Here is a 27,028-nt window from a genome sequence, read left to right on the forward strand (position 1 = left end):
GTGAACCCAGGACCTCCTACGTGTACGGTAAATCAGACGTGACGACCACAACACTATGGAACCACTACAGCTGACAAATCACTGAATGAATGGCTTTAAAAATCTGTACATGGCTCAATACACATAATTTAAAGGTGGTTTGGTCGTATTGAATAACACTTGAGGTCCTTGTTTTTTAATTAATGTGTAAGCACATTACACATCCTCGAGGAACAATCCTTTCCATCCAATATACATATCCACCAATGAAGTAAACAAAGACTGGATGCCTAAATAGAGTCCTAAAGTCCTAAATAGATGGGCGTCGATTTGTGTGTAGTTTTGGATACAAAGCTTGTGTTTTTAATGTTTAGAACAAACCAATATTTTGGACTGGAGAAGATGTACAGGGAACAGATTGTCAGTGGTACTAGGTCAAAGATACACCATTTGGTATTGTCTAAAACACTGGTTCCACTGGGGATTGAACCCAGGACCTTCTGCGTGTAAAGCAGACGTGATGACCACTACACTATGGAAACCTCACGCCTTTGTGTAGACACAGTGCTGGGCTTTACCACCAACTTGCACTTTAGACGAGTGGGTTTGGAAACTTCATGAAACATATATGTCTTAACATATAATCAGACAGTAAATAATTGTCACATATAAAGCAGACGTGATACCCACAACACTGTGGAACCACGACATATCCTGCCACTAAATGAATGACCAGTGAGCATGTGACAGATGAAGGTGGCCTGGTCTCATGATTAACGGTCATGTCTGATGTTAGGTGATGGCAGCAGGATGCACTATGGGAAACTTTGGATTATGGTATTATTTTGATATCAGTGCTCCATAATGTGATTTTTTTTAAGTCTTGAACAGGAGATTTTTTTCATGTTCCCACCTTGTGTTGGTGTAGGTCACATACACCCTTACATTGAAACAGGTGGCCTCTTTTAGCAGGAAAACACATCCTATCACAGACATCTGGGCTGTGGAGGGTCCAATAAAGGATGGTACAGCCCCGCATTACACCTTCAGAGCTGCTATGGCTGGACTAAGGACGCCTAAGTGATCTTAAGCAGGTGCTGATTGGTGTAACCTTTTATTACACTCTGCTCCGCGTTAATGTGGCAAGAGGATCGTATGTTTCTGTGAGCACTTGTCTAAAAGAAACAGAGATCTGCTTTCTGTCAGTGACCTGCCCACAGCCGTTTTCCTTGACCCCTGGGACAAATTAGCAGCCAGGCTGAGTGGTGGAGCCACATCTAACCTTCTTATTAGATCCATGAGATAGATAGTCCCATGCAGGCCAGGACAGCTGACAGCTGGGTTCAGCTGGGGTCAGAGGTCATGGATTGGCAGCAGTGGGGGAGTGAAGTGGAATCTGAAACAACAGGAAGAAACACACACACACACAGTTCCGGGAGGGAGACAGTCGTGGGCCTCCGGATCTCTCTCTTTCGCTCAGTCAGTTCACTAAAATCTCATATTTGAAATCAAGAGGCTTTGCTCTGTGTGTGTGTGTGTGTGTGTGTGTGTGTGTGTGTGTGTGTGTGTGTGTGTGTGTGTGTGTGTGTGTGTGTGTGTGTGTGTGTTTTACAGGAATCTAATGTTATGTAATTTGTAATTTATTTCTCTCCTTTATAAAGGGGGGGCATCTGAATCCTGTCATAAAAATTGCTTTTTCAATGATAAAATATTATTACAGATTGGTACATAGTCTGATTTTCCTGACTTGCTTGTTTATGTCTGTATCCTTGTGTGCTCTGTATGTCAGTAACAACTTTGTAACAACTACTGAAGGAATTATTTGAATAAAAAGTATCCATAACGAAAAGGTTCCGGTGGCGATTGAACACAGGCAGAATAAATGGTATTAAATAACAATATACTTTTGTGGGCTAACTGTGAAACACGCAGTTAATTAAATGCACAAACGTAATTTTAAAGCAACTAAATTTTGTGTGTTAAGTATTACATTTTACATAAAGGTTTGTGTGTAACTGATATAAAGCGGGCAGGAAGGGTTAAAACATATTTGTATAGTTCAAAGCCTAAGGAGATATAGCAAACATTAAACAGAGATTGGGTTGGTTGGTTTGGCCTTACTTTGTGCACAGGTAAAAGTTGCTCATATAGTCATGATCTCATCCGGGATCTGACACTGTTTAGTCGCTTTAGTCACTTAAGACCTCTTTTCTGCGTTGGTGAAACTGTGTGAGCTCTGAGTGTTGGATCCGTCAACACTGGGCGCTGTTTTGCTGCCCCCTGGTGGATTTCTGAAGTCTTTACACTTTTTGTTTGGTTTGTTTTAATGATTATAAAGAAATGTGTTCTGAGGTGATAATTAAAAACATGTATGATATGATAATGTGATGCTTGTTAGGAAAATATGAATAATTCTTATAGCAAGCACAAAGGTGCATGTGTGTGCACACACATACACACACACACGCACATATTCAGTATTGTGAATACACTCCTATACTTTTAAGTTGAAGCAGTCAGTAAGATTGTGGGATTTCTGTCTTTGATTTTTGTAATATTTTGTATAAAAACCTTTTAGTGACAAATTTGATCGACGTGGACATGGATGACATTTGTGTTGTATGAGTCTGTGGAAAGATGTTGTTCCAGGTTAATGAATGTACTTGTCGAGATCACAGCATCCACTTTTATTCTCTAAAAACATTAGTAGAGTACTGTCCAAAAATCCTGAATCACTCTTCATTTCTTTGCATTTGGCTTTCGCAGAACCAAACTTTATTATAATATTTTATCTATAACACTGATCAAACAAATAAAATTGTATTTAATTATAATGTAATAATAATGCTTTATTTAAACTGATATCTATAATACTATTTATTGCATCCCATATAATAATTTTGGGTGTTTGTTTTTGTCTAAAAGAAGTGATGGGCATATGTTAATGTTTATGACCTTTATTGGGAAGCTGACATTTTTCACTTCTATGCTTGGTAGGTTCTCGGGGCCAAATCCAACTCATTTCAGCTACAGGCTAACACTGCAGTTTGCTCAGGTCTATACCGAGCTTCTGTTTCTCTGCTCCAGCCATAGAGTACGTATGAGATGGACACAACCACAGTAGGCAACTAAAATGTATCTTTGTTTATTATGTCTTTTGTCACTTTTTGCCAAAATCTTACTTACAGATGGTAAACTCAACTGTAACGGTGCCAGGCTGTGACTTATTTTTCATCCTTTAACTGCCTCTGTGGTAACAGCCTTTGTCCTGATTGTCCAGGTCACTAGACGTTACGGGTAGAAAAGCAGGAAGACATTGCATGACTTCCTGCGAGATAACGGCTGCATACACACATCTTTGTGTCTCTTTAGAATGCCTCGTAGCGAGACTATGCAGTGGTGAGACTATGCTCAGAGTCCATGCTTGATGGATGTTTGGTGCATGGACTCTGAGAACTCACTGCTGTTGACCTGCGATATCACTGTTTAATTTGACTGTTCAAAGCAGGCCACAGGGAGATGCTCCAGTGTTTCTAACTGGCTCTCTGCCACTAGGTCTGACTGAAACACCAAGAACACTGCTGCCTGTTGTAACTTCTCACAGGACAAGCTTACTCTAACAATGTATCCTTTTTTACTCTAATCTTGACAGTAATCTAAAAAATCATCATCCAGTACCATTTAATGAGACTTGAAACTCAAGAATGAGGCCATAAACTCATCAAGAAAAGTCATAAATTAAGTTAGCAAAAGGATGTTTTCCCATAAACTTCTATACAATCTAACTTGCATCTAAATAAGTCACCCCCTACTGGCTATTAAGAAGAATTCATGGTTTTCCTTCACCTTCCATCTCTTATGCACCGACTATGGATAAAGCCAGGGGTTAAAGTGGACTGGAACCGTTTTCCAGCACCATCAGTTAATGAGTAATCAAATCTGTTAAATAAATAAAAAAAGTTTTATAAAATAATAAAATGATGTCATCCCACAGGTTCTTACAACCTCAATGTATCCTTTTTTTTCGATATCACCATGATGTGTTCATGCTGCTGATGTCAATAAAGTTGTTGCCAGACTTCAGCATCTGAGGGCTCTGGCTAGCATGTCAAACCATGAGTCAGTGTAAATGGAATAACATTCATAATTGGCAGGTAATTTCAAAAATTTCAAACAGCTCAACAAATATCATCAAATACAATCTAAAGTTTGGAGCACAAAATTATTGATTCATATTTATTGAAAATGAAAAGTTACTTTTAAGTCCACATGTAATTAAAAATTCCAATAAAAAAAATAAAGGGGTATGTTAGCTGCCCCATACATCCCAATCTACTACATGTCTTTCTTTTCAGGGTAAGCAGTACCCTGGTAAGCAGGTCAGCAGCCATCAAGTTGTGTGTTATTACTGAGAACTTCCATTCAGCAAAATTCTTCCCTGTTAGGAGCAAGTTTTCCAAATCTGAAGGGAGATATTCTGAAAAGACTGACCAGATCCTCTCATCATTTTCTTTTATACTAGCATCTAATCTATCATGTGGCAGGGTGTTAAATTTCCAGTATCAAAGAGTAACGCTAGTTGGAGAAACTTTGATCCAACTATGTAGATAAACTTTCTGGAGATGAGAAGGAGCTTATAAATATTCCACTAGGTTCCCTGGAGATAAATGTCCAGAACCTGGAAATTAATTTCCACTCCCAGAAGGAGTGCAAATATGTTCCCTAATCAAAAAGCACTAAAAAAATAGAGGAATTTATCTTGTGCAAAGTCTTGTACAATCAGTGTGATGCATGTAAAGGGGGATTTGATCAGCCTGATTACTGCCAGACCTGATCACTTAAAATTAAATAGAGCCTGTCTGATAAAGTAAAGATCGCTACAAGAGTTCAAAGAGGGACACAACAACTTAAGACCAGTCGAGAAATAAAGTCACTGACATCTATCAGTCTGGGAAGGGTTACGAAGCCAGTTCTAAGATTTCGGGATTCCAATGAACCGCAGTGAGAGCCATTATCTACAAATGGAGAAAACCTGGAACAGTTCTGAATCTTCCCAGAAGTGTCCAGCCTACCAAAATTACTCCAATGTTTCATTCAGGAGGTCACAAAAGACCCCAGAGCAACATCTAAAGTACTGCAGGCCTTGCTTTCCTCAGTTAAGGTCAGAGTTGATGATTCAAGGATGAGATGGCATCCTTGAATCAGAGTTCAAGGAGGAAAAGGAGGAAACCACTGCTTATCAAAAAGAACACAAAGGCTCATCTCACATTTGCAAAAAAGATCTTGATGTTCCTCAAGACTTTTGGGAAAATTTTCTGCGGACTGATGAGATAAAAGCTGAACTTTTAGTAAGGGTTAAGTCCCATTACATCTGGTGTACAACTAGCACGACCTTTCATAAAACGATCATAACAACACTGAATCATGGTGGTGGTAGTTTGATCGCCTGGGGCTCCTTTGCTGATTCAAGAACTGGACGACTTGCGGTTATTGATCAACCAGATCTACCAGAAAATCCTCCAGGAGAATGTCCGGCTATTACTGTGCTCTGAAGCTCAAGCTGACTTGGGTTATGTAGCAGGACAGTGATCCAAAACACACCACTAAGTCCACCTCTGAATGACTGAAAGAAAAAAAAACAACAAAATGAAGGTTTTCAAGTGGAGTGGCCTGGTCAAAGTCTGGACTTAAATCAGATTGTAATGCTTGGGTATGACCTTAATCAGGCTCGAAAACCCTCCAGCGCTGCTGAATTAAAATAATTCTGCAAAAAAAGAGTGGGCCATCTATTATTAAAGTTTGGTTGAGGATCTGAAACATGTAACAAATATGCAAAAATAATAATATGTTGTCTTATAATAATAAGAGGGAGGGACTAAATGCTTCTGCACCACATTGTATGTATTTAGTAATTTCGTCCCAGACTTTGATACTAAAGTATGCATTAAAAAACTTATTTTTGATCTTCCCAGAGGCCCAACATTGGCAGAGGACAGCCTCCCTTTGCAGCCCACCCCGTCAGCTGTCAGAGTATGCAGGCAGTAATGTCAGCAAAAAAAAAGGAGGGAGGAAGAGGGGGAAATACAGAGATCCCTCCCTCTGCTGTACAGGAAGAACAAAGTCCTGTGCTCAGCCCTGCAGGAAAAAAAGGAAAGGAAGGGCATTTGTTTTATTGTAAACACACAATTTATCAACAATTACTTCATGAGCCTCATATCCTGAAACTTCGATTGCAGATCCCAGTTGAGAGCAGAAAAAAATCCACCAAACCGAATGAAGAGAGTGGAGATAGGCAGACAAAATGCTCCTGATACAGACATCTAACTTTTCCTTGTGAAAAGTAAGATGTCTGTATCTGCCAACGACTGCCAGCGAGGTGAAAAGCAAGCCTGGCTAAGTTTAATCAGCCAATACTGGCACAAGTACAAAAGTATCAAAACAAAAAGTAAAGGAGTCAGGTTGGGGTTTCAGATGCTATCAGTGTGGACAAGAATATCTGCTATTTTATACGTATTAAATAAAAAAAAGAAAAAGTCAATTATGAGCATCACTCCCCATACAAATCTATCCAGCTTGTATACCGGTTTAAGTTCTGTTCCTTGAGCTTCAGAATTCAAGACCAATACTGAAAGAAGTTAAAAGCAGGTGAAACCCATTAAACCCAAAGAAGCTCATTCGGGTCAGCTGACGTGTTTGGAAAAAACTGCGATGACTGTGTGAACTCTTTTATTAGCAGAACAGAAACCACAGAGTCTTTCAGCTGAGTCATGTGAAGGCAGGGAAAATAAATATCTGTAACACACTAAATTGCTCATCACTATTAATCTGCATGTATAGTGAAACTCGAAAACCTCGTGGTGCTCTGCAGGAGAAGCACCCACTCTGGTTGATGCATGATGAACTGCAAATCCTTTACATAAGAGATGATACGTTTAATAGGGGAAAAAAGTGAAGGGAAAGTCTAACAGTCAATCAAATGAAAAAAACAAGAAGAGAAGTTCAAAGGGAAACCATATCATGGCACAGATAAGAACTCATAGGGTTGACAAATGTGCAGACCCATCGGTTTGATTCTTAACAGTGTATCTTAATTACGTGTATACCGTTTTTATAGTTCCCGCTCATTGCACTCATATCTAGCACTAGTTTTTGTGGTTTGTTTTCAGAGAATGAACTACTAAAGCTGTACTTTTGATAACTCACCAAGCACCAACCAGCAGACACACAAAGTCTGAAACTAGCATTTAGTTTTTATTAAGAAGGTGGTGGAGACCAGTAAATGTTGGACTTATTCTCACTGACTACTATATTAGACACACATTGCTAGTATGCCGTAAGACCTTCTTTTCCCTTCAGAGTTGTCCTAATTTCTAATGGCATAGATTCAACAAGTTTTAATATTCATAAGAGATTTTGGTCCAGCATCACACAGTTGTTGCAGATTTGTTGGCTGCACATCCATAACTTGGATCTCCTGCTCCACCCCATCTGAAAGGTGCTCTAGTAGGTTGTAGGTTGTGGTGTTTAAATGATGCTCAGCTGGTACTTAAAAACATAAAACGACCCAAGAAAATGTTTGCATCATCATTGATGAGTCTGTTTGAATTGTAGCCTCGGTTTCCTGTTTTTAGCTGACAGCAGAGGCATCCAGTGTGGCCTTTTGCAGCTGCACCCTGTCTGCTTCAAGGTTCGATTGTGTTGTGTTCAGAGATGCTCTTCTGCAAACCTGTGTTTGTAACAAGTGGTTATTTGAGTTACTGTTGTCTTCTTTGCCTTCAGCTTAAGGGAGTCTGACCATTCTCATCTGAACTCTGGCATCAAGAAAGCATTTTCATCCAGACAACTGCTGATCCGTTCTCTGTAAGCCCTACAGATGATTGTGTGGGAAAATCCCAGTAGACCATTCCATTTAGCACCAACAACCATGTGACATTCAAAATCAATCAAATCACCTTTCGTCTTTATTTTTTTTAGCTCTATTTGAATGTCAGGAGGTCATCCTGACTATGTCTACATTTTTAAATGTTCTGACCTTCTGCCATATTAATGGCTGATTAGATATTCACATTCAAACTGGTGCACCAAATGAGGTAGCCAGAGAGTTTACATCAATTGACTTTAAATGATTATATAATTTTTCCGTGTACATCCTGCTCCATGAGCTGGAGAGAACACGGCTGGAAGAATATTATTAGATACTTCAAGACACCATATCAAGAGAGATATAAAGGCGCTCATATGCCATGCTGGAGACAATGTGGCTTGACTGTTGCTAATCATTTCCATGTCTTTTGGGACCGTCCCAGGTTAAAAGATTTCTGGATGGGTGTCCAGGCCTCCTTAAGCGCAGTCTTTAACGCTCAAATACCTCTAGATTTTAAGGTTCTATACATGGGTCTGGTGCCTTTTCTGGAACGTAGGAGTGAGATTAAGTTGGTGCAACTACTCTTGGTGGCAAGTAAGAAAACAGTTACAAGAAGATGTTAAGCCCAGTTCAGCCTACCCTGGATGACTGGTTTGGGCTTTAGAGATATTTAGAATGGAAAAACTGACATATCAGTTAAGAAATCAAATTGTTCCAAATTTGGAACAAGTGGATCGTATTCATTACCCCCACAAGAGCTGACTTTACTTGATCTCAGTGGTACTTGTACCTTTGTAACCTACTTATCTAACTGTTGACCATTCTTAATTCATTTATTTTATTTACTTATTTTTCTACTTTTTTTTCTCCCTGGCAGCAGAACGGGCAACCCCCCAGTTAATGATTATAGTTCCATATAATTTGTTCTACCTTTATGTAATATGAATCCCCTCCTAGAGAACATGTGAACCTTTTAGAACTTTATTTATCAGGCTATTCTCCTAGTAATATCCATTAGAGGATAATATGCACCTGTCGATCACTGTGTTTGTCATTTGCTTCTCCAGGATTAACTCCAAAAACCTGGAAGGACTCTGTTTTCATGTCATTCACATATTGCTATGTTGATAGATTTTTCTATCAACATAACACAGAGCACACAGAAAATATTTCTGTGTAACTGTGTCATCTAGTAACTGTTTGATAACAGGCTTTTGTATTAAATTGGTTCTCATCTCTCTCTAACTCTCTGGAATACCCTCAAGGAAGGTAGTGTGAGGATATAATGACAGAGGCGTGTAAAATCAGCCAAACAAACAAATATTTTACTCCCTCTTCATATAAGCAAATCAAAATAATGATTAAATGGCAGCTACGGACACCACAGTGGTGTCATAGCTGCCATAGGAATTCCCCTTTGGGATAAAAACAAGAAGTATATCTTACTAGTAAGTTGCTGTTTAAAATTTGTCTAATTTGTAGTTTAGTTTATGTTTTGTTTGATAATCTCACTATCATATATAATACATGACATCTATGTCTGCTAATAGTGTTCAACTCCTCCTACATGATCATGAGTTAAGCAAACAAACTTGGGACACAGATACATCGAAGTACATCTACTAAAGGTTCTCATCTACCATATCACATATTGTAGCGTTATTGCATTGCCTAGCAACCAACTACCAATCGTGTATGAGTTTATGCACCCACAATATCTTATAAAAGCAGAGTAGCATTTTAATTTCACGAGAGAGGCATCTAATCTATATCCACAAAAGCTGACGTACGCATTGTTACTTCGTAATGCCATCGAGTTGCCCAGCAACCACTTAACAACAGACTAAAACGACAGTGGAGGAGGATCTCAGCAGTGCGTGGAATCCACAAAAATGTGCTAATTCCTCTAATTCATCATAATATATACAGCACAAACAGACCAAACCATACTGTATTGTGACATCGTAATCGTAAAATATTATGTAGTGCTTTACAGTTGTGAAATTGGCTACAGGTTAGCAACATTTAGCACTAATATAACTTGTCAAAAATAATCACAGAACATTTTAAATGCAGGACTGAGACTAATGAAATAGTTTTTCTCATTTAAGATGGACAAAATAACAGAAGCACAAAATCCTTCTGATGATTCAATTTCAATGAACTGTAACTGTGCGTATATTAATTCCAGTCTTTTTGAATCACTGAATCGTTTTTCCACGTCTTGCATCTACTGAGTTCATGGGTGTGTTAAATGAGTATTGACAACTTTTTCACACTTTAAATCATTTGCAAACGGAAGCTCTGACTCATAAAGCACCTGAACCTGCAATGATGCAGCGGTGGAAAGTCCGGGAAGCGGAGACTGACCGTGAAACCGAGTTGAGTGACGCCAACAGCGGCTCGCCGGGAGTTGCGCGACCGTGCCGATCCGCGGCGCTATTCTGCGCTGCGCAAACCCCTTAGCAGGCCCTGTCCTTTTTGCCCGTCTCTCCCCTCGCCTTTCTCCTGTCTGTCTCTACAAGTCTGTTTTTCTTTCTCAGCAGACCACTCCTGCCAAGATCGAGGCAGAAAAGCAAAACGCATCCTAAATCGTCCGGGTTTCCCCCTCCCTCTCAAACGGAAAGAGGAGCTCACACCAAGTGTGTGTGACGGCAGAAAGCGTACATTAATCTGACTCTTCTTTGTTCTGCTGGCTCAGAAATGATCTTATTGGACTAAAGGGTGTATTTATTTAACATCAATAGTTGACCCACCCAATGTTTTTTTGACAGAGGAGGGGTTGCGAGTGCTTTTTTGCGGCATGTCGGTTGTAAATGCCGTTTCTCACATCGCCACCCGGTGACTGTGGAGAGGTGTGTGTATGTGTGTGTGTGTCTTTGTGGTTGGGGGGGGGGGTATTTTTTCGTTTACACCTGAAACAATCCCCCGACCATCCTCCGTGTCCCCAGTCACACATCCTCCCCACAAATCTTCAAATCTGGAGATTTCCTCAGCCATAAAAAACAAACACACCACGGCAGAAATCTCGTATGTCTCCCCGGCCGAGTGAGCTGCAGTTGTTTTCAGCTCTCAACCCCTCCGTGTGACAGAGAAGAAAAGCCTTCCCTTCAGACGTGCACACAAAAAGAAAAACTGGAAGCAAAGCAGCACGGTCGACGGTTAAAGTGCCATTAAATGTTGTGGTTTTTGCTGTCAAGACGTACGTTTGGCACACACACACACACACACCAGAGGATAAGAGAGCCTCAGTCCCCCTCCTGTCGTGGCAGAAACGCTCATAAGACAGTGACTTTGGGAGGCACAACATGTTACAGAAAATGTTACTGCCGTGACAAGACCCAAAGCAGCCTGCAGAAACCCCATCAGAGCACGGCAGAGGTGCGCTTTGTGGTTCAGTTTCTCCGTGACTGGGTGAACTTTATATCGAACATATATTAACACTTTGTGGCCTGTTTTTTTTCCCTCCTCTCAGGCTGGAGGACTCCATTTTGAAGGGACCGGGTGTGCAGCCAGAGAGACTACACAGCAACTCGTCTCAGGAAAGGAAACCCTTCTGTTTTTCCGGGTAGACTGCTGCACCATTTCACAGCCTCTCAGACGTGGTGGTGGACATTTTTGTTGATTTATTTATTTTTATTACTACTCGTCTTATCTCCAGGAGCATGTGAGCTTGCCCTCACATGCGGGGGTTGTGGTGGTGGTGGTGATGAAGAAGATGTCAGTTGTTGGCACAAGTTTGGCATATGGCATGTCATTGATGAAGGCAGCCCGCTTTGGGTTAATAATTGATGCTTGTAATTAAGAAGAGGGGCGGGGCGATTTTTTCTGAAGGTGTCGCGTGGTCGTCCGGTGCATTTTTTTGTTTTGTTTTGTTATGGGGTTTTTTGATGGCTGACAGCTCAGATTTTTCTCCTCTCTTTGTGTCTTTTTATATATCTTTTTTATTAAGGAGAAATTTACGGCCCCCTTCTGTGCTCCATGCTTTGGACCGGCTGGGGAGGGAGGCAGTGGTGACGACTGGCAGTGCGCACAGTAGAGATACTGACTTTCAAGGGGCAAGGCAGAGTCTGCGGGCAGGAAATAACCATGCAACAGAGCAAACATCCATAGACTGAGGAGGTGAGGGGGGATTATAAAGTTGTAGTTATAACAAAGCAAAGGGGGAGTGTCGCTGGAGGAGCACAACACGCCTGAATTTCTATTCCGGGGGCCGCTGGACCAGGCTTTTTAGCGCATGTTGAGAGGAGGAGGAGGGAGGAGGAGGAGGTGGAGGGAGGCTGTGGAGGGGGGGTAGAGAGTGAGTACGTTTCACAGGATCCAGGCCTAGTAGTATTGCCGCTGGGACTCTCCTCATCCGCTTTCAAAAAATTGGAAATTGACACATTTAAACGCCAAAATGAGCGGGGCGGGGGTCATTTTTGCGCTGGCCGACAGTGGAATGGTAAGATTCTCGCGACACATCCCGTGTCATGTGGCGTTTTCTGCGTGATTTTGCTGTTTGATGCACATAGCCTGCATCTGTCGGAGGGAAGCCCGTGGAAGTGTGTGTGAGTGTGTGTGTTCGTGAACTTGTTGTGTGTGTCGTGGTCTTCGCATGTTATGTATGTATGTGTCTTGTCTCTCGTGCATTCACTGAGCCACTGGAGAGCAGCGAACGACACGACACACACACACACACACATGCAGCTGCACACAGACATACAAAAACACACAGATATATGTAGATGCAAACGCGCACACGCCTTTTGGGCACGCGCACGAACGGGTCCATTTTAATTCGCGTTTTCAGCGCCGGCGCGTGAACGCGGGCTTGATTTTCTTTTTTATTAATTATTTTTCCCCCCAACACGACGGGATGTGATAATGTCACCGGGTTTATTGATACTGTAGCCATGCGTGCGAGTTTACAGGCTGACCTTATCGCGCTTGATGTCATTTTCATCATATCGCGATAACATTCCTAAAAGGATTTTGCAGCTCGACGGCGGTGTTTGCGCAGAATCCCCTCTTACAATGACACGTTATTATTTCGACCTTCCCGTCGTCAGTGAGTCTGTTTACGTTTTTTTTTGTTTTTTTTTCCCAAATTTTGACACCACGGGAAGGCAGGCTGTGTTGTCTTTTGCGGATCTCGCCTCTGTGAGCTGTGCCCTTTCTCTGCCACTTTTTTTTTCAAATATCTCATTACTCATTACTGCTTGGGATAACTTCAGATAAGCTCTTAAGACGTTTAAGTGACTGAAAGATGTGCCGAAACAAAATTTTAAAAAATGTCACAAATAAATCAAAGAAAATAACAGCCTTGAAGAATCAGAATGGATTTTAATGTACAAGGCATCTCCCAAAGTCTTTATGTTTTGGTTTTCCATTTAATGAAAGAAGGCCCTTCATTGATTATTTTGTCTTCATGTTTCAGGGAGGAGTCATGCCAGCATGAGTGGGCCTTACACAGGCCCAGGAAGGGAGAGTCATCAGACCAGCTGCCCTTTGACCCCTGGGTGTGACCTCACCGTCCTCTCCTGCCCCTCCAGACGCCAGGATCACAGGCTTGGGCTAACCATGTCAGGAGGCACCTCCTCACTCAAACATGCTTCCTCTATCTATGGGTTCACGACGCAAAGGGACCACTCCTCCTCCTCCTCCTCCTCATCTTCGTACAGTCCTCTCAGGAGGCTCCAGCATCTCACCACCATGGTGAGCCAGCCTGACCTGGTCTTGCCGCTGCGGGAGCCAGAGAGGGGATGGGAGTGGGGGACACATAAGAAGAATAGGGAGAATATGGAGAGGGACTCCTGGGCTGATTGCACTGGCAGGGATCACTCTGGAACCCAGGTTACAAGCCGAGAGGCAACCGTTGTTAACATTGCTTCCAAAAAGAAACAACCTGAGGTCCAGACGGGAAGTAGAGACACACCGGCGCCTAATTATACTGATTCTGTCACTTCGGAGAAAAAGACAGAAAACTGTTTCTCCGGCCCACCCAGTCCGGCCTTCTCCCTCGACAGTAACAGTCCCTTTGCGAACAACTTACTCCACTTTGAATCCTCTTTGTTTGAGGATGACGACAATGACATGGAGCGGAGGACCGTGCCAGCTCTCAGTGGCATTCAGGAGAAACGGGAGAAGGTGGGGAATGTACTTCAGTCCGCCTCCGGAGACGTAAACTTGCACTCCAAAGACTCTTCTCTGACGACAGCCAAAGTCGTCACCCGCTCCCAGTCCTCCGGTCAGCGCAGGAGATACTGGGATGGCTCAGAGGACGAGTGGGACAGCGACACCGAGTTACTGCTATTTGAGGATAGCCCCTCAAGGCATTCAATGGCAAGTTTTTCCCCTTCTAAGTTATCTCGTCATGAAACAGCAGCAGTTCAGAGGTTTTTAGAAGTAGCAACGGCTTTTGGGTCTAGCCAAAGGATTGCTGGCATTCACCTGGCTGGGAAATACTTTCTCCGGAGCTGGATTACAAAACTTTTTCCACACACAAACCTTGACCATGACATGCAGTGGCTCACTGCTTGTAACCTGTCATAACAAATCACTGGTTATTTTAAATGCTGGCCTGATGCAGACAAACGCACAGCTCCACGGCTGTTGCCCTGCCTTTAACAAACCGCAGCTGTCTGTTTTTAAAAAGCAGCAAAGGATAATTTTCACCTCCGCCATAGGTGTTCAAGCTGAGGGCAGAACTGAAGGGAGGGCGTGGAGGGTGAAATATGATGCCAGCGGTGCCGATGGCTTACTGACGGCATGCTTAGCTACAGGGCCTGCAGTTTGAGCTGTAGCAGAGGACACACAACAAAGGCTATGGAGGCAAATTACTCAAAAGCTCTTATTTAGTTTTTGTTGCGATTTATAGTAAAAAGTGACAGTTCTTTTACAAATCCGATTTTAAAATACTCCTTAAAACTGCAGAACCTTTCTAAGAAGTTGCCTTTACCATCTCAGCAGTCCAGTTGTACTCATCAGTATCAGTGTGAATTTTACATACTTCTACGATGCATATTTCCAAAGTGCTAAACAAACACTGAATAAATAGTCCACAGTTAACCCACTAAATCCCCGGTACCATTATAACCATCCTATAAAGCACACGATTGACTGTAGGTACCAGTTATCCTAAAATCTATGACAAAATGTCAAATTTCATATTCATATTAATATTAACTTTACTGTTTGCACTGTTTTACATGTTTTTATGATGGAAAGCCTCTGTGGGCTGCCTTCTTTAGGACACCGATAGGCTCACATAACAATCGATATAAATACAACACAGCGGATGTTTTCACTCAGTACAGTATATTTAAAGTAGGATACAAACAAAGTCCATACCATCCTTTCACATGCACAAGTTCAAAAGCATGACCACAAAATCCATTTGAAGGCACCGTCTGACCATCAACCAGCATCTGGACCCTGAAACTGAAGCATCTAAATGAAATGCAGGCGTCATTCAAGGAGGTTCCTTCCTGCTATAAGGGAGTTTTTTCTTCCCACTGTCGCCAAGTGCCTGCTGATAGGGGGTTGTCTGACTTTTGGTGTTTTCTCTCTGTTATTCTAGCATCTTTACCTTTAGAGTATAAAGCACCACGAAAACAGCTATTGTTGTCATTTGGTGCTTTATAAATAAAATGTTATTTAATTCCTACAGTGACCTATCAGAATGTCTTAAAAACCCATAAAAGCTTTTTGTTTGTAGACATGATGGGACATTGATGGCAGCCTCACAGGAAAGCCGTGTTCGTGAAAAATTCAGTTTAGTTTCCTGTAGTTTAAAGAGTTTTCCTCAACTCAAAGGAGGTATTTGAATTAAATAAATTATATAGTACATCATGTGTTGTTACCTTTAGAAGTGCTGGTAAAAGGATTAAAAGGCTACTTTGGACAGAGCTGGGCTAGCTGTTATCAGTAGGCTTAGCTCTCATGTCCTGGCTTTACCCCTGTGAAACTGTGTCAGACATGTTGGATGGTTATTTAACTAATAAAATATTTGGCTAGTTGTAGTTATGGTATCTTAACCTTTTAGTAAAGTGACAATCTTAGGGGTTTTCATTTAAGTAGCAGTGGTTATTGAGCCTCTGAAGCTATTCCCATATTTTATATATTTGCAGCGATGTGAACTAGGTGTCAACAAAAACAAATAAACAAAAAATGCCATATTGAGTTCATGCTAATTTAAGCCAAGCCAAATCCTTCAGCTTCAAATTAAAAGCATTTAACGGTTAAAAAACACATGATGTCAATGAGTTGAGCTTTTAAAGTGGTCACTTTCTGCATTTCAGAAGAAACATTGGAGTATTTTGAAATTGAGATGCCATATCCATCTGCGGTGGTGAAGAGAGAGCTGAGTGTGAAAGCAATGCTGTTCATTTACTGGTCAGTTGTCGTTCCTACCCTTATTTACGCCCATCAGGTCAGGGTAATGACCGGAAGGCTGAGATCCCGGATTCAAGTGATGGGAATGAGTTTCCTCCAAACAATGTCTGGGCTTAACCTTAAAGATAGGGTAGGGAGTTCAGTCATTTAGGAGAAGAGCCAACAATCTGCAGCAGTGGCTTGGGTAGCTGACGAGGATCCCTTCTGGACACCTTCTAGGTGAGGCGTTCCAGTCATGTCCTAATGGGAGGAAGCCTCAAGGCAGGCCCAGGACACAGAGATTACATCTCTTGGCTGGTCTGGGAACATCTCTGTGTCACCCTGGTTGGAGACTGTGGCTGGGCACAGAGAGGGCTGAGCATCTCAGCTCATACTGATGTCCCAGATAACTTGCAGAAAATGGATGGATGTGTTTTGAAATATTGCAGGGAGTAATAAAACAAGAACAGCCACAATGACCACAGTGTGGTTGGTTATCTCCACCAGGTAACCAAGTATTACTTTCACTATTCCCTGTTGTTCAAACTCATGCTGCATGCAGCTTAAAATCAGGTCACAGTTGGACTGCAGAATGATGGCAAAAGACAGGCTGCCTGTCAGCTTTATTCAAATGCCAGTAGTTTGTTTTTGCTGGCCAAGAAATCTGTGATCTATAGCGTAAAATCTGCATTTGCTGTTCCTACTATCACCCGCTGCAGTGATTCTCACACTGTGAGGTGTAGCGCCACGGCCGGATGGATGGGGATGACCAGGGGAGGGAAATATGACAAGAAATTCGATTCTTTTTCATTTTCAGTGATTTTTTTTGTTTTTTGTTTTTCTCTCTTAGTCTAAAGTATGTCATGCCAGAAAAAGGTTGAGAACTAACACCCAGGCTTTTAGATTGACACCTTAAGTGAGCTTGTCTCCAGTGCTAACAGCTTTTCTGGTCACACAGCTCTCTCTGGAGCCCATAAAGCTTTATGAGACTTTATAGCCATACATCCTATAAAGTCTCATATGTGAGCACAGACTAATAAAAAAACAACTTTGCAAACATTGCAAAATACAACTAGTGACAATTTCTGAATGCTATATCATTTTATTTCACAATAATCCAAAATAAAATGCGTAGAATACTTTTTAAAGTGAAATTCTTGGTCACAGAAATGAAGAAAATAACTTTTTCATTCAACACTCATTTTGAATTGAGTAAGATATGAAAAGTTGTATCAGAAAAACAAAAATCAGTAGATGGAAGCAGAAACGTAAAGTTTAATATAGTTATATTACAGGTCTTGCAGTCTCCCGTAGCAGTCGTAGCATTAAAGTGTTAGGCTTGTATCGGACTACTGATCATGCAATGTGGACACGGCGTCTTGGCCTTACAAGACACTCACGTGAAATGAGGCACTAATCTCATTTTTATTACCCCGAATTATTTTGTTGTGGTTATTTTTATTTATAAAAAGATTTGCATTGGTGCTTGTTGCATTTTGAATGCCTCTCGGTATATTTTAGGCTTAACCTGAATCATTAGACTCATCCGGGGCAGTAGGTCTAAAAAATGAGAAATATGCTCATGTTTTTAATTTTGTGGTACAACTTGTGATATTTGCTCAATCCAGCATAAAAGGTTGAATGATAATAGCATTTTGTTTAATTTTTGTGATAAAGAAAATCATGTTAAATAGTATTCTACATTATGTTTTGCATTATTGTGAAATGTAACTATATACAATGCAGAAATTGTCTTTTGCAAAGTGAAGTTAGTGTGTTTTCAAATATGGGACTTTGCAGAAGTCCTTCATTTTTTTTTTTTTTTTTTTACTTTCTTTTTATTTCAACTAGCTTATACTGAGAGCTTTTTTAGTGCACCTGTCCCAAACTGCAGATACTGATTTAATTTTGTGATAAGAGAAGGGCAGTGAACATTTCAGGCTTTAATCTTTAATAATTTCTTATATATTCATGTTCAAACGTGGACTCAGATTGTAAAAAAATTATATCTATTTATAAAAAATACATGTTTTATATAAGCTAAATTATGTCTAAATTTCAAACTGTGACATTTTCAAGAAAAATCAGAGCTGATTAAGCAGAAAAAATTCAAAAAAATTGATGACTTGAGATGCAATGACCCTTTATTTTTACACAGGGTTAAATCATAGCAGCTCCCAATGTCAGCCCTCTGGTCAGGCCTGCTACATGCCAGTCATAATTCAGGCCTGCTCATGTATCTCCAAGTTCAGCCTGGTTACATTTACACAAACAATCCAGCAGCTACAATTGGTACTGGGTTTTGGTGTTTCCATGCTGAGGTTTGTGTCACGGTTTGAACTGGGCATGATGACAAGTTAAAATTAGACCACAGAAAAGGTTTTTGGAGGCCGTGAAACTGAAACTTTTGGTTAAAATATAAAATGATAGTAAATCCTTTTCATATCTGTTTGTGTGAAATATTTGTACACTTACACAAGGTCATATTTTATCTTTGCTCTTGTCTGTTATATCTTCTGTACTGTTCTGTTAAGTGAAAATAATTCTTTTACTTATATTTCCCTCTTCATTTTTCTGTTGTCAGCCTCAGAGCAGCCTCAAGAAAAAGTCTTTGCCACCTGTGAAGTTTGTTGAGGGTGAAGTCGTTTGGGCAAAGTTCAGCCGGAGACCATGGTGGCCCTGCGAGGTGATTGTTGACCCCGTACAAGGAGTCTATCACAGAGCGAAAGGTGGGCCTGGAACATTGTTGACTTACTGTGATAACCCAAGCCGGTGCTTGGTAAATGAGTAGCTTTTAATTGTTCTGTGCAATGGTTTGGTCTCTTAACTTCAGCTGGTGGTTACAGAATGAATCCGTGAGTCAATTAACGGTGATTAACAGCACATACACAGCCTGACGTTGAGGCTGTTTGAGATATATTTGATTATTTTAACTTCTTATACTGGGGTTGCCAACTTAAAGTACAGGTTGCAGTGAGTGTGGGGATTTTGGGAGAAAATTATGAGGTGTGGTAATTTGGCTACACTGCAACTATGTGCTTCAGGAGAAAACTTTGCCACTTCTGTAAAGCCTGAACAATAATACCCTTAATAAATAGTGAAAGCCCAAATCTGCAGGTGGTGTTCTTTACAGAACAATTATACTGGTTTATGTTTTAATGGTTTCTAAACACAGTTTAGCTAGGTTCCCCAGTCATACACGGTAGGTTAACTGGTGAATGTGACTGTGAATGATTGTCTCTCTGTTATATGGCCTGTTTATGCCCGCCGTTCTCACAATGACGACAAAAGTGACGTCACATCAACTGGCGCCGCTGCTGTCATGTCTGTTATTACTGCCACTTGAATCAGATATCAGTGCAGGAGCTCAGACGTTCCCAGATTAAATAGAGATGAAAAGGGGGGAAAATGTCGTGACTTCTCCTCATAAACCAGCACTGATGTGGGGATTTTGGCTGAGTGGCGACACTTATCGTTCGGGAGTAAACTGTAACAAGTGGTGATGTAAATGGGTTGGAGATATGCTGACGTTACTGTTCAAAGTGACCAATGTGGTGAGCATAAATTGGCCATTAGTCCTATAACAAACTGGCAGCCTGTCCAGGGTATATCCCGACTCTTTCCTAGTGACAAGCGGGTTAGGCTGCAGCTACAGCCACGACCCTGAATTGGTGAAGTGGAAGAAAATTGATGGATGTACACAGAACATTATCTCCTTATGTGATGCCAGGATGATGCCTTCCTGCTTTCTCTGGACAAAATATGTGTTTTTCACATGAAGTACACTTAAAAGATTACTCTCAAATTCATGCTCTCTGACATGAAAAGACAATTGTATGTATGTGTGTAGTTCTGTACAGTTTCATAAAATGTGTTTTCAGAGTTACTAGGCTACCCGTTTCCATATCAGAGGCATTCAAGCGGCAATAATAATTGGTGAATAAAAGCAACTGCTGTGTTTACTTACAGTAAAATAAAGATATCTGACATTATAAAGTTCAGGAATGAATTCGAGGGCTATGCGACTATGTATCGAGTGATGACTGCCTGAGGGTTTAGGGATATTGTCTTATTCTGTTATGTCCTTACTGTCCCTTACTGTAATTCTGTGTCTGGAATAATTGGTTTACAAATAATTAAAGAAGCTATCATTGTGCCAAGTGCATGCTCTCACTTTTGGGACGCTCATATGGATCCTGCTGCCAAATGTTATCTTAAGTGACGGATGACAGTCCTTTTCTACACTATGTTATCATTGGCTAGTTTTTCTTCACCTTTCACCATTTTATCAATGATGAACTATGATTGTATGCAGCTTTCTTAAAAGCTGTCATATATTGAGAACCTAAATGATTATGTTGGCTATGTGTTAGCCGCACATTAGTCTTTGTATACAAAGAATTGTTATTCACAAACAGTAACAATAACATTTCAAATTGCTCATTTATAGCAAATTACAATGAGTTTTTTTATTTATTTGGCGCGTTTCATTTCACGTAAACATAATGTGCCTAACATTAAAGATATAAATTAAAAACCTATGTAGGTGTCCTATGTCTTAAGGGAATAAAAACAAAAAAAACAAAGAAAAAAAGCATGATTATTGAATTTTTTTTAATGGTTCTTGGAGTGTTTTTATGATTCTAAAGTCACAGCGGGCCTCCTGCTGCGCCTGTTGCACATTTTCTTTTAATTTTACAGTACCTCCATAATCTGCAGCATATATGGTACTTTCCTTTCCCACAAAGAAGAAGTTCCATATAGAGCCATTTTTTTTCAGTTGATAGCATTGTGGTCATTTAGCAATATGTCATGCTCATAGTTCTGACATAAAGACATCATGTATTTCCATCAGTTATGGGTTGTTAAGACTGCTGTCTTCTTATATTTTCAAGTTCCCTTTTCTTCAGGTGATGCACTGATCTGACTGGACTGAGAGTAATTTTTGTTGTTGTCTCAGAGCCTAGCGACCGGCCCTGTCGGCTCTACCATGTCAGGACGTTTGGGGAGCCCCAGGAGCTGGTTTGGGTGGAGGAAAAATCAACTCATACTTTCCATGGAGGCTTTGAATTTGAACAGCTCCTCCTACTACGGCGGAGGGGGAAACAAAGGGAGCAGAACAGCAAATACACCGTAAATACCATTTTATTAATAGCAGGACAACACTTGCATGCCTTGAGTTAAAAAAAGAACCTTCCTGGTAGATAACAAAGGAAAGCTTGCACGTCCAGAAATAAAAGACTTGCTAAGGCCAAACAGGTTATTTCTGTAAGCTGAAATATGCGCAAAGATTGAGGAGTCTTTGCTTATCTTTCTCTAGATTGCTAAGCGGTTTAAGGAATCCTGGAAGTCCAGTGTGGCAGAAGCTGAATCCATTCTTCCTGAGAGACCCAAAATGGCGTCTTCCGTGTCTTTGTCCATAGCTGATGCCTTCCATGATGCTTCCCCACTGGAAAGAGAGAATAAGACCCATCAAAACTTTCTTCCTGTCACTTCATCTGTCTCCACCCATACTGAGACGTCACACATAACCAATGGATCCATTCCATCCCCAGTAATTACACCCCCTGTTACAACTCCAACAAAGCCAAGCACTTTAAAGAAATCTTCTGGAAAGAAGAAACAGAATGAAGCATCAAAGGATACAAAAAGTAAACACTCTAAAAAGACATTGAATAATAGTCCTGACAAATCGGATAGAGACAGTGAGGAGTGCCCGTACTCTGACCTTGAGTCAGTCCCTAAAATTTTGTGTCCTAAAGCACTTGAACGTCAGCCTAAGCTAGTTCCAACTCAGCCGTCTGTTGTGGTTGTCAAAGAGGTAAAGAAGCAGCCTGAGATTCAAAGTGGTCTTTGGTTTAGCAAATCGAGCAAAGACAGGCGACCTAAAACAACCAGTCCAATGCCAGACCGCAGTCTCTTCAGTAAGGTCCCCTGTAAGAAAAAGAGCTCATCTGTTATTAGTAAAAAGACACCAGCTTCTTGTGCCTCCTCCTCTGTCAGTGCCGCCGCCAACGAGCAGTCAGGATTGTCGGACAAGCAGAAGACCACTGAAACGAATCTGCCTCCTGAACAGTCAGGAAATCTAAAGTGTAAAAACACTGTTGCTGCTAATGGGCACTTTGGTACAGCTGGTGGTGTGGGTGAGCAGAAGTCTCTAGACTCTGAGGATAGTGGTTGTTCAAAGGGTAGAAAGTCATTTGCCAGTTCAGTGGATACCATCAGTGGCACATGTGGCCAGTTAAGTCTTTCAGACATTAAGAAGTCCTTAGAGGCCACCGTGAAAGATAATTTGAGTGATCTATCCAGGTTTTCAGAGAGTGCAAAGATTGTCAGTCAAACTGAACATTCTGATGCGACATCTACTAAAAAACATTATACAACTGAAAACATTGCTGAGGAGGAAAAAGAGAGCAAAAATGCTTCAGCATCCTGTTTACAAGATAAAACTACGGACCCATTAGGGTGGCTAGAAACTCAAACGAGTCTGGTCTCTAAATGTAGGCTACCCTTTGTCAAATTAATACGCAAGGACATAAAAGATAAGAAGATCTCAAACTCCAATACAACTATTCATTCCAAAGACCAACCTGGAAGCACAAAGAAAGAGAGAAGATCGGATACTAACATGACTACATTGTCATCCAAACAATCAAACTGGATGGATGGTCAGGGAAGAGCCTCAAAAGACGAGGTAGTCGCCTCCAAAATAAAAGTCTCAGTTAAGAAATTAAAAGCACGCGGCAAGTCAAGTATGGTTAATTTCTCATCAGAATCATCACATGAGAATATCATGACCTCAAATGTTTCCACTGAGGAGTTTGGTAGCCCAGAAACAGAGGGAATACCAGTTTCAAATGGAAGTCTGAGTACTGTGAGTTACTCATCCTCGAACCAGTCAGATCAGTTTGAAGGTAAAAAGACACCCGACTCTAATGTAACAAGCAAGTCTTCTGAACAACTGGTCAGACCAGACCAAGCAACCACATCTGTCACATCACATAGAACGACCGTTCCACCTTCTCACCAGCGTGCAAGGTTAGCATGTAGAAGAGCTTATTTTCCAGGACGTCCTTCCTCTGAGAAAACCAAGAAAGTGGCCTATAAATTAAAGCGTGGCCTAAATGAAGTGAATAAAGTCATGCAAGAGCAGCCTGCCCACCTCCCGGCCAGCAGTCGGCTGATGACTAGAGCGCTGAAGGCCATGCAAGAGGCTGAGGAAAAAAAGCGTGAAAAAGTCAAAAAGGAGGCTGAACAGAAACAACCCTTGAATAATTTTAGAAAATCTGAGGACCTGAGCTGCAGTCCCAAGGCCAAATCGGACTTTTGCACTAGTAAAAAATCTCCAAAATCACATTCTAATGACAGTGTTGAGTATGCGCCTGACAGTTTTTCCAGTTGTAGCAGCCCCCATTTGATTTTTTCTGATTCCAATGACTATGACACAGATGTTAAGAGTGAAGATGAAGACCTCTCAATTCCCTCAACTCCACCGATGGACTTTATACCTCTTACTTCTAAAGCAAAGGCAAAGAAGGAGGATTGCTCCTCAGATGCATGGTTATCGCATTCACCGTCTTCGCCATTTGCTTTTATAAATGCCTTTAAAAATGTTGAAGAGGTCTCTTTTCAGTCCCTGACAAATGAAAGCAATGGTAAACCAGTTTCTTTCAAGCCGGACACCAACTACAAGTTTAGCACCTTCCTTATGATGCTGAAGGACTTGCATGACACTAGAGAGCGAGACGGTGCGCCCTTAGAACTGGAGATTGGGCCACCAAGTGCACATGTTAAGGAAGAGCCTTTAGTGATGCCAGGGGAGGCTACGCCTGCAGGACAAGATCAACAATTAGATTTTGTTCATAGCATCTCAAACTCAAGTCCAGATAAAACCATAGTCGCACATAATGAGGAAGGTCCGTATCAGATGTCCAAGAGGCCCTACAACAGACGGGGTAGCTCATCCAGGTGGAAAAAGAAAGCCAATCGCAAAGTGCCTTGTCGTCGTGCCAGGTCTGGGCCTGGTTTCCCAGGACTTGAGTCAGGAATGTCGTCCATGCCAGCAAAGGACTCTTCATCAACAGAGGATTGCTCATCAAAAATGCCGGGCATATGGGAGCAGCCTGGAGGTGGTGAAGGAGCAGTTGTGGTGACCGAGGAGGACAGTTGGAGCAGAGTAAAGGAGAATCTACAGATCATGGTGCCTTTGGAGCAGAAGGGTCGTGACATTGCACTGTCTTTGGAAAAGCCTAATGGGCTTGTGGACTGCACTAAGAAGAAGGCGAGCTTGACGCACAACACTGGAGAAGGTGACAAGGATCCGACAGGTAAGGAGAATTTAGTGTAGAGGCCCCCCACGGAGAGACTAAGCTGATGGGTGTAATGTAGAAGAAAGATAATGAGAAAAACTGAATAGAAGCCAGGGAGGCAAGGGAGAGCTAAAAGCAATTGTTTTTAAAGAGGTTTTTGTGTGTCTCAAGTGCTCCCACACTAGCACCGGCTTTTTCAAGTGTATAAATGCATTCATATTAGTGTGTTTACATAAACTGCTAGAACAAGCAGAATGGTCAAAAGGTTAAGAGTAAAACCCTGAACTCTTCTCTCCCTCAGTGGTTGCCATCTTGGCTTAGTAGCAGAAACATAAGGATAATTTCAGCCAGTTGAAGGCTACATCATCAGCGTTAATTTTGATTAATGACAATTAATGACAGTCACACCATGTTTAGAGGCCATTTCTCCATCTCTTGTTTATTTTTTAGAATTTTGTTTTATTCGTTGTTATAAATGCCAGTACAGATAAACCGGCTAATCACTAAAATCCTCAATGCAAATAACCAAAATATAGATGATGTTTGTCATGTCTTTGCTGTTTTTTTTGTTTGTTTGTGGGGGTTGTTGTTGTAAAGGTTGTGTCGATCGGATTAGCTTCATAACCGTGTGTACTCGTTACCCTTTGATTACTCAATTACAGAAGTACCTCATTCTGTTTAGATTAAATATTAAGCACTCTGGCAAATACCTCCTTAAAAAATAAATACTTCAGCCATTTTCAACTGCAAATTGCTAAACGTGGCCAATATTAGTTTTATACAATACGATTACGTCAAGTAAAACAACACTGTAACTAAAACCTGCCATAAATGTTGCCATGAGACAGAGTCAGACTGATATCAGTGTGTGAGGCAATTACATGCAGACGGTTTCTGATAATACAACAATTAATTGTGATAAATCACACATCTGTCACTGACTACATAGGTAGGAATTTCTGTTTATTACATTTGTTCTCAGCAATAATCAGAATACATCCAGTTCATTTGAGTCCCCTCAAGTTGTGCTGATTGGGAAAGACTCCTTCAGACTGATGGCAACATGTTGGCAATGTGTCTGCTTTTATAAAGTAGGTGGTGAGTCAGTCCAAATTGGATTGTGACTGTTTGCAGAAAAGTTGCCTCCCATCGGGCAACCTGTGCAATCGCCTTGTGATTAGAAGTGGCCATTGGTGTGCAACAGCCTTAACGCTGGGACAACCATTTAGTCGCCACTAGTTGCAATTAGTCACAGAATATGAAAAAATTTCAATTAAAAAAAAATCAGTACAATTATCAGGCAGCTGGAGATGATAATCTTATTTATTTGGTTATTTGTTATGATACATGGATACATGCTGTCCTATTTTTACTTGCACAACTGAGCCATTAGCTTTCACTGAATTAGGGGGTTGTTTTGTCAAGCTGAGTCTTGGTTGATTTTTTTTTTAGGTTGAGCCAATTCACAAGTTTGGTCGGCTAACATTATCTGCATGTGATGAGCCCTCTTGTTCGTAGTATTCCCAGCAGGGGCGAGTCTACAGAGGGGAAGACAAGGGAGGGCAACTGCCCTCCCTGCTGTAGTGCCTTGCCCCCCTAGCTTTTGTTAACTCCATTTACACATAGGGGATTTTCAAATACTTCACTGAAGAGTGAAGTATTTGAAAATACTTACGCCTCTTTTGTGTCCCTATAATGGTACAGTATTATCACGCAAAATATCGTGATGCTTTTCTGCATCTGTTGTTTTATTTTTCCCCAACCCTAGTTTATACAATAATGTGTATGAAATGAAAAATCTTTGTTTCTGAATAGTAAATCCTTTAACCACAGGTGTAAATCTGTGTGCACATTAAACTGCAGGTATAAAAGTAACAGTACTTTAAACTGTTATGTTCAGTTCTGAATTCTGACTTGCCATTGAGGAATTTAAAAAAAAAATAGCAGTCTGTTTCTGCTCATGTAATGGGTAGACTACTAACATAGTTAGTCTACCAGTTGTACAAATACTAGTGCTCTCAGTGTTAATGTCGTTAAAATGACGTTGACGCCATAACCGCATTAACACGGCAAATCTCCGTTAGTGAGTTAGCGCGAATCGCCCCGTGCGTGGGGCTGCACGGCGTCAATGCATTAGCGCGGTTAGCTCGTTAACGTGTTAGCGCAGTCCAGCCACACACACGAGGTGATCCGTTAACGACATTAACGCTGACAGCACTAACAAATACTGATGCTGTCAAAGGGCTAAATAGGTCAAAAATAAATGTATATCTATAATCTTTTTAAAAATAAAATAAAATTTGTCCCCTTAGCACATAAACGAATAAGAAAACCAAGCAAGAGGATGATTGAATGGACTGAAGAGTACGACCAGATTTTCTCCGTGAGGAAGAAAACGAGAAAGCCTCTCCAGTTGATTGGAAAGGTAAAAATCACACAAAGTAAGCTCTTTTGTAAGTACACATTATTATATGAGCATAACAGTTTAGTATTAACCAGCCAGTGTAACTTTATACTGCTT

At 41.1% G+C, this 27,028-nt stretch overlaps 1 protein-coding gene and 1 non-coding gene across 5 annotated transcripts in view; one reads left to right on the plus strand and one right to left on the minus strand.

Annotated features, from left to right (window-relative positions):
* Window positions 1–448: 448 nt before the first annotated feature.
* Window positions 449–522, minus strand: trnav-uac (transfer RNA valine (anticodon UAC)). Its single transcript has one exon. It is a non-coding gene; the product is annotated as a tRNA-Val (tRNA).
* Window positions 523–11,114: 10,592 nt separating this feature from the next.
* Window positions 11,115–27,028, plus strand: part of nsd1b (nuclear receptor binding SET domain protein 1b) — a 40,302-nt gene continuing 24,388 nt past the window's right edge. The window contains exons 1-8 of one of the 4 annotated variants that reach the window (XM_014409251.2): window positions 11,115–11,224; window positions 11,319–11,411; window positions 11,796–11,965; window positions 13,263–14,167; window positions 18,783–18,927; window positions 21,159–21,331; window positions 21,519–24,525; window positions 26,820–26,932. In XM_014409251.2, the coding sequence (XP_014264737.2) occupies window positions 13,280–14,167; window positions 18,783–18,927; window positions 21,159–21,331; window positions 21,519–24,525; window positions 26,820–26,932 (4,326 nt within the window). In that variant the 5' untranslated portion in view covers window positions 11,115–11,224; window positions 11,319–11,411; window positions 11,796–11,965; window positions 13,263–13,279. Of the gene's footprint in view, window positions 11,225–11,318; window positions 11,412–11,795; window positions 11,966–12,004; window positions 12,288–13,262; window positions 14,168–18,782; window positions 18,928–21,158; window positions 21,332–21,518; window positions 24,526–26,819; window positions 26,933–27,028 lie in introns of those variants that run through there. The other 3 variants (XM_014409252.2, XR_013100627.1, XM_014409250.2) reach the window with 3 other exon arrangements.

Source organism: Maylandia zebra, linkage group LG10, assembly GCF_041146795.1.
Source record: "Maylandia zebra isolate NMK-2024a linkage group LG10, Mzebra_GT3a, whole genome shotgun sequence".
Taxonomy (NCBI): Eukaryota; Metazoa; Chordata; class Actinopteri; order Cichliformes; family Cichlidae; genus Maylandia; species Maylandia zebra.